The 8192-nt window shown below is 42.0% G+C and overlaps 1 protein-coding gene across 1 annotated transcript; it reads left to right on the forward strand.

Annotated features, from left to right (window-relative positions):
* Positions 1 to 273: 273 nt before the first annotated feature.
* Positions 274 to 7944, forward strand: SLC30A1 (solute carrier family 30 member 1). Its single transcript, XM_024925675.4, has 2 exons — positions 274 to 1533; positions 3235 to 7944. Exons 1-2 carry the CDS (start codon positions 918 to 920, stop codon positions 4134 to 4136), a joined length of 1518 nt encoding a protein of 505 aa, XP_024781443.2. The 5' UTR covers positions 274 to 917; the 3' UTR covers positions 4137 to 7944.
* The last annotated feature ends 248 nt before the right edge of the window (positions 7945 to 8192 follow it).

Consider the following 8192-nt stretch of genomic DNA (forward strand, 5'->3'; position numbering starts at 1 on the left):
ACTCCGCCACACCCGAGGGGACCGGGCCAGCCCCTCCCCCTCCCGCTGCACGCGGCCCGCGCCCCCAATTCGCCCGCCGCTGCACCCGGCCACGGCCCCCCGGCCCACGCCCGGCTCCGGGAGGAAAAGGCCCCGCCCCCATCTGTTGGAGCCGCGACCCCGCCCCCTTCCCGCCCCTCCGAGGCTCCATCCAATAGTGAGCGTGGCTGGGCGGGACGCCGAGGCTGTCGTGAGGGGGTCCTGACCAATGGGGAAGCGTGCCGGGCCTGGTGGGCGGGGCGGCAAGGCCTTGTCACGCTCGGGTCCGTGTGAAAACGGGGGTTCCGAGTGCAAAGCAAAGTTTTTTTGTAAACCGTCTGCAAAGGCGGGGGGGCGAAGAAGGCGCCCGAGACCGGGCCGAGTGCAGCTGCCGTGGCCGCCGCCTCTCTAGCTCCTCAGCCATCCGCTCCTCAGTCCAGCCGCCGCAGAGGAGACCAGCAAGCAGAGCCCTCAGATGCTCGGAGCTTTCTCGGCGCGAAGCTGCCAGTCGCCCTCGCCTGCCGCCCTCGCCCGCCGCCCTCCTGCTCCTGCTCCGGCTGCGGCTCTTGGTACCCCGGCTCCGGGAGCCCAGCTCCCCGCCACCGCCGCCGCCTGGGTGTGGGGGCTGCTGAGGCTGAGCCGGGCCTCGGCGCCGGCTCTGAGGACGGACGCCTGAGGAGCTGCGCGGCGCGGCGCCGCCGGCTGGCGGAGGACGCCCACAGGCGCGGGGCTCGGCGGCTTGACCCGGGCTTGTCCCCGTGCGGCCGCGGGGGCCCCTCAGCGGTTTCCCGAACGGCCCGACTCGGGCGCTCCTCCGTGTCGCGGTCGCCGACCCTCCGCGTCCCGCCAACGCCGCCGCCGCACCAGTCTCCGGGCCGGGCTCGGCGGGCCCCGCAGCCATGGGGTGTTGGGGTCGGAACCGGGGCCGGCTGCTGTGCATGCTGGCGCTGACCTTCATGTTCATGGTGCTGGAGGTGGTGGTGAGCCGGGTGACCTCGTCGCTGGCGATGCTCTCCGACTCCTTCCACATGCTGTCGGACGTGCTGGCGCTGGTGGTGGCGCTGGTGGCCGAGCGCTTCGCCCGGCGGACCCACGCCACCCAGAAGAACACGTTCGGCTGGATCCGAGCCGAGGTAATGGGGGCTCTGGTGAACGCCATCTTCCTGACTGGCCTCTGTTTCGCCATCCTGCTGGAGGCCATCGAGCGCTTCATCGAGCCGCACGAGATGCAGCAGCCGCTGGTGGTCCTTGGGGTCGGCGTGGCCGGGCTGCTGGTCAACGTGCTGGGGCTCTGCCTCTTCCACCATCACAGCGGCTTCAGCCAGGACTCCGGCCACGGCCACTCGCACGGGGGTCACGGCCACGGCCTCCCCAAGGGGCCTCGCGTTAAGAGCACCCGCCCCGGGAGCAGCGACATCAACGTGGCCCCGGGCGAGCAGGGTCCCGACCAGGAGGAGACCAACACCCTGGTGGCCAATACCAGCAACTCCAACGGGCTGAAACTGGACCCCGCAGGTGAGCCGGGAAAGTCGCTGCCGCAGGTGGTTGGGTTTGGGGAGCCCAGAGCCTCGCCTGGCCTTCGGCGGGGTGGCCCGCACGCCCCCTGCTGCCCGAGCGGGCCTGCGCCGCGCCGCCCCTGCCTGCTCCCTCCCCGTCCTGCACACGCCCCGCTGCTGCTCCAGGAAATCAGAACCCCCTCAGCCGGGTGCAAGGAGCCGGCGACGCGTCTGGCGTATTTGTAGGTGGGGGCTGTGGGTCAGACCCTAAGAAAAAGGGTCAGGAGGTGACCATCATCCCGCTGCAGTCCACACCCGCACTTGGCTGTCTTTACAGGCTGCAGCAACTTTGCTGGAGACTTGTCTGGTTATGGTTATAACAGCGTCAGAAATGCTTCCCAATTCAATTCCTTGGCCCTCTTGGGAAACGGAGAGAATCCCCAATTCGTCCCCAGTAGTTGGGTGCTGGAAACCTTGCTCTGCCAAAGTAGTTCTTATGCCCATTGAACTCCGTTTCATAATGTGCATTCAGAGCGTGTAAACCCTGGTTAAAGGTTTCTTTTATGAACAGCAGTGTATGCTTCAGCTAATTGATCCCTAATCCTGGAAATCATAGATTTAGGACCTGTCTGGGCATGTTTAACATTTTCCCAGGACTTTTCATAATCGTACTGAACTAAAAGTGATGGTAATTTATTCATCTTATATTTTTAGTGGATGCTTTTTATATTTAACATTAAGTGCTCTTGAAGGAAATTTGAAAATAAATGTTGAAAGAAAGGAGATGGAAATGACTCAACCAGTGTCCTACTACCCAAGCTCAATGGTGCTTAACAATTTGGTCTTATTTCCTTCACTTACGTTTATTTACCTTGTATCATTATAAATTATGCTACGTAATTTTCCTTTTCGAGTGCAGAATATGAAGTTAGTGAAATTCAAGTTGTACATTGGAAAGGTTTAATAAGTAATTGGTTTTCCTCTCACTCCACTCGGCAAGGTGTTATTCCAAAGAAAATTAAGTTTCTCTGGTGTGTAATTTCAAAAGATCAATACTTTTGATCTTTTTGATTACTTTTGATCAATACTTTTTGAAAAGATCAATACTTTTGATTTAAAAGTTAGTAGGGCAGGTAGTCATTTAGTTTCAATTTTTCTAATAATCTCTGTGATTATTGATTTTTATTTTTGATTTGTCAGTTTTTAAACCCCCCTACCAAGAAACTTTTATATTCATAATAAAAGTTTAAAAGTTAAAATTGGTTTTATTCTCAAGCAATTGGCCTCAGTGACAAAGAGTGACTAGAGAGTGCCCGAGTGTCAAATCAGGTATTTTGTATTAGTAGACTTATTCCTAGCTGCATTTAATTTTGGTGTTAGCATTCAATTTTATGTTTTCCTTTGTATATACCATAAAGTATAGCAGAATGGTTGCAGGACTCCACCCCCATAGAAAAGATACACTATTTTGGAGAGGAGGAGGCAGGAGAGTGGTTAGGAGGGTGAAGAAGCAGTATCACAATGACTTAATTTAGCCCTGGCTATTATGTCCTGGCTCGTTCCCAGAATGTCAATTTATATTAAATTGCTCTGAGCACATTTTTTTAATTGTACTTTGTGAAAAAATTTTCACCTTCATCACCACTTAAAAAGAATTAGACAAGGATGTTTATATAAACACTTTAAATGTATTTGATATAAAATTTTTATTTCTTTGTAGACCCAGAAAACCCCAGAAGTGGTGATACAGTGGAAGTACAAGTGAATGGAAATCTTGTCAGAGAACCTGACCATATGGAACTGGAAGAAGACAGGGCTGGACAACTTAACATGCGTGGAGTTTTTCTGCATGTCCTTGGAGATGCCTTGGGTTCAGTGATTGTAGTAGTAAATGCCTTAGTCTTTTACTTTTCTTGGAAAGGTTGTTCTGAAGGGGATTTTTGTGTGAATCCATGTTCCCCTGACCCCTGCAAAGCATTTGTAGAAATAATTAATAGTACTCATGCATCAGTTTATGAGGCTGGTCCTTGCTGGGTGCTATATTTAGATCCAACTCTTTGTGTTGTAATGGTTTGTATACTTCTTTACACAACCTATCCATTACTTAAGGAATCTGCTCTTATTCTTCTACAAACTGTTCCTAAACAAATTGATATCAGAAATTTGATAAAAGAACTTCGAAATGTTGAAGGAGTTGAGGAAGTTCATGAATTACATGTTTGGCAACTTGCTGGAAGCAGAATCATTGCCACTGCTCACATAAAATGTGAAGATCCAACATCATACATGGAGGTGGCTAAAACCATTAAAGACGTTTTTCATAATCACGGAATTCACGCTACTACCATTCAGCCTGAATTTGCTAGTGTAGGTTCTAAATCAAGTGTAGTTCCGTGTGAACTTGCCTGCAGAACTCAGTGTGCTTTGAAGCAATGTTGTGGGACACTACCACAAGCCCCTTCTGGAAAGGATGCAGAAAAGACCCCAACAGTTAGCATTTCTTGTTTAGAACTTAGTAACAATCTAGAGAAGAAGCCCAGGAGGACTAAAGCTGAAAACATCCCTGCTGTTGTGATAGAGATTAAAAACATGCCAAACAAACAACCTGAATCATCTTTGTGAGTCTTGAAAAAGATGTGATATTTGACTTTTGCTTTAAACTGCAAGAGGAAAAAGACTCCACTGAAATTCTAAGTTTGCCAAGTAGTGTAATTGAAGTCCTTGTCTGGTCACACAGTTTAATTCTATTTTTGTAAGAACATAATGGGACTGCATAACAGAGTTCTATATTACAATTTTGTGATTATTAGTACAGAGTACAGCTATGCTGTGACTGTTTTGGAAAGCCAGTTTTAACACTATGTTACATTTTTGTTTAAAGTAAGTTAAACCTTATATAACATAATGACATTTGATTTCTGGATTTTTCCCATGATAAAAATTAGGGGGATAAATAAAATTGTTACTGGAATTTCTCTGCTTTTCTTTTCCCCCAGTGTTACACTTTATTAGAATTATAATTGATAGAACTTTAAAATCATCAACAGTTTGTTTCCTTTGACATTTTAGGTGATATTGCCCTTTGAGATCATTACATAGCATAATGGCAGCATATTTTAAGAGTGACTCATGGCTATTAGTAGGAAATAAGATCAGTTACTATCCTGTATTCTGTATTGCTGGCTATTAAACAGTAAGATAATTAACAAATTGAACTACAGTTTACACACAATAGGACAAATGGGGTAGTAAGAGCAAGGAAGAAAGTTTACCAAACTAAATATTTAGGTTATTGTATGATAATATTGAGACTACATTTCTAAATTATTTTGAGAATTTCAACTTTTTATTCTACCAAAGTTAATCTGAAACTTGGACATGTTCACCAGCATTACTTTGTTTGAAAGATTGGTATAAAAACATTGAGCTGCAAGTTTACTTACAAAATATATAAGTATTTTTAAGGATGTTGACACCTAATAATTACATGCTAAATGCAAACGATTAATGTAATCTTTTAAACCGGGTGTTTGAAAAAAAATTTTCAAGGTCATTTCATGATAACCAATCATGAATGGATTTAAATGGAGCTTTTTGAGCACAACCAGCAATGTTTGTGCTTTCTAAGAGTCACTGACTTGAGAGGAAAGAAAACCAGAAGGTTAATGCAGTTTGGATATTAAATTCTTAGAAAGCAAAATTAATAATTAAAGCAAAATTAATTAAGATTTTGTAAGTCATCCTGTCTTCACATACTCAGATCTTCCAATAGTGGCTTATTTTGCAAGATGCCACAATATCTACACAGAAAATTGTGGCTATTTCATTATTGCTATAGATTTCAAATCCAACACAAATATTTAAGGGTGTTTAAGTTATATTTTTCTTGATAGAGGGTATGCTTTGTGACAAAATTAGATTTTTGTCCTTGAAAGGATTAATATTAGCATCAGTTATGTATAGCTCTATTTTTCTAGAAACAAGGTATTCTGACTACTTTTATAGCTGACTACTTTTGGGATGGCTACGTTTTGGGATTTAAAATAGTTCATTGTTTAATGGGTTGTAAGAGGAAAAAGTGTTAGGATTTGACAGTTACTTTTTAAAGGGATGATCTTTTGTGGTGTGTGTTTTTCCTAGTGTAAGCCTGTTGCTGGCGATGGGCCTATTTAAGAACAGCTGATTTTTTCCAGTGAAAATATGGTAATTTTAGGAACACAGTTTGTAAGTTCACATTTACTATAATGGGCCAAAACCATAACCTGCCAGTTTGCAGTACATCTTGATCTTTTAATATTCTTATCTGATATTGTGTAATTCAATTCCCAAACTGATAGTTACCATGAATTTTGCGAAAAGGTTTGGGTGGTTTTTTTTAAACATGAAATTGAGGGATCTCATCTGGGCGAACAAGAAGAGAAAGCTGTGAATTGTACTGTATCATGTACATTCCTGATTTAATACTTTACAGAACATTTTATTCAGATATCAATTTGTTACATAAACATTTCAGCAATGATACAAAGATAACTGATAAAGTATATTACATTCAATGAGGTTTTCTTTACAAATGCTCTACTTGAGGTCTGTGTCTTAAAGATGGCATGACACCTAAGTACAAGACATCAACTGAATGAGGATTTTAAAAAATGGTATATAAGCATAGGACAAGGGCTATGTTTGTTTGTTTTTCAAAAGTGCTTTGAAGATAACAGCCTTTAGGTTTGAGTTATTTCACTTTTCATAATTTTTAAGTAGCTTATATATAATGGTGGTACCATAGGATTTTCTTTTTTCAAATGACTGTCGGCAGAAACAGTGGGCACTGACTCACCTTTTGAGTTTTAGCGGAGAATTATTTATTTCTTTACAATGCACTTTCTAACCCATTGTAGCTATATTAGCATTATCTTTAAAAAAAAGACATGCTTTTGTATTTAAATATTGTAGGATTTAAGTGTCTTTCTCAAAATAGCTTATTCCTTTCTGAAAGAAAATGAGGGAAATACTCTGAATTATTAGGAGACTTAAACCCAATATTTAAATATGCTATTTTATAACACTGCATCAGTTTTAGGAGTTGCATCTCTCCTGCTGGCTCTTTTATATTTGAGCAAGATCAGTGTAGAATATGTGTTTAGAAACTTGTCTGTTGTCTCAGTTTAGTGAAAAGGAGGTGCTGCATGTGCCTGAATTAAAACCAAGAAATTTTTCCAAGCCAAATGCAGCCTTAGTGATGAGAGATTTAATTCTCCATTGTCACCTTCTAGCTTTTATGATTGCTTAGTTTTTTCTGAAGGATGTCTGCATTGTAAAACTATGGACTAAAAGCTAAAAAACAGAATCCTCAAAAACTTTGCTGTATGTGTTTTAACATTTTAGAGAACAGTATGTTGAATAACTAAGGTATGTAACTTGAATAGGAAAAATGTCCATCAAATGCACCTTGGAAAATCACAGTAGGTAGAAGGCTGTGTTAACCGTTTGTGTCTTATTAACATCCTTAAGTTAATTTTGAATTTTTGACAGTTTTGAGGGAAAAGACCTATGGAACCTAATGTGAAGTATTTCGTTGTTAACTGGTGTTGAGTTGAAGATTTTTACTGTGTATAAGCAGATATCATTTGAATGATAAAAATGTCATTAACCTGCTGTCTTAAGATGTTCACACAAATATGGAGAGTAATTCTACATTATAAAAATATTTATTTTAATACTGAGTTTCAGTTAAGTCATAAACAGTGTTAAAACTCTTGGGAAGGTGTAGGGGTTTTTTGTTTGTCATTTTTAAAATTGAAACTGTGTCATACAGTGTTTCACGTCTCTGAAATTGGGATTATAATAGCACTATTTTGATGTAGCTCTACCGATACTATGTGGTAATGCTATTTTGTTTTACTAACAAGCTCTGGAATATTTAGCAGTCATTTTCACTGGCACAAGAGCCTTTTGTATGTTATTCAATTTAAACTTTTAAACCAAAAATTTTATGGTCCAGTGTCTTTGGCAAAAAGATGCTGGAGGGAATGTAACATACAATTAATATGTGGTTATATATATATATAAAAAGACACAAATTGCCATGTTATGGTTCTGCCTTGAAACAGCACAATGAAGTGTATCAGTATATTCTGTGATTATGGAACTTATATGTTGTGTTGTTTTGTGTCTTCTGTTGCCTGTCCTTTGGGCCAGATGTGGCCCAGTTAAATGCAGTTATCATCTCATTAAATACAGATGCAGATAAAATATCTTTAGTGCTGCAACATTTTACCTAACTTTTTGTATGTTTTCATGACTGTGTGTTATTTTCCAAAGCTGTTCCTACCTCACCATGAGGCTTTATGGATTGTTATGTATTATAAATGTTCTATATGAGACAGACTACTGTGTTTCTTCTCATTTATTAAAAGTTAAGTAGAAAAATAAACTAATTTTAATATCTACTTCATTTGTGCATATGGCCTCCCCTCCGATACTAGGCTTAGTTACACAGAGAGTTGGATTTCAGATAATTGAAAGAGAAATTTCAGTTTAACACAAATGTTGCAAGTGTACAGAGTGACTAGGTTACAAGATGGGTGTGGAAGAAAATGTAAGCAAAAATTGCAATTAAAAATTGAAAGGGTAACACTGCAAAGGCTCACTAATATGAAATACTCAGTGGCTTTGAATTTT

This window comes from Pan paniscus, chromosome 1 (assembly GCF_029289425.2).
Source record: "Pan paniscus chromosome 1, NHGRI_mPanPan1-v2.0_pri, whole genome shotgun sequence".
NCBI lineage: Eukaryota > Metazoa > Chordata > Mammalia > Primates > Hominidae > Pan > Pan paniscus.

Bases quoted from the DNA above. Each gene is read 5' to 3' on its own strand.
- SLC30A1 (XM_024925675.4), top strand. From the start codon at position 918: ATGGGGTGTTGGGGTCGGAACCGGGGCCGGCTGCTGTGCATGCTGGCG. The intron at 1,534-3,234 runs GTGAGCCGGGAA...ATTTCTTTGTAG, and splicing joins GCTGAAACTGGACCCCGCAG to ACCCAGAAAACCCCAGAAGT.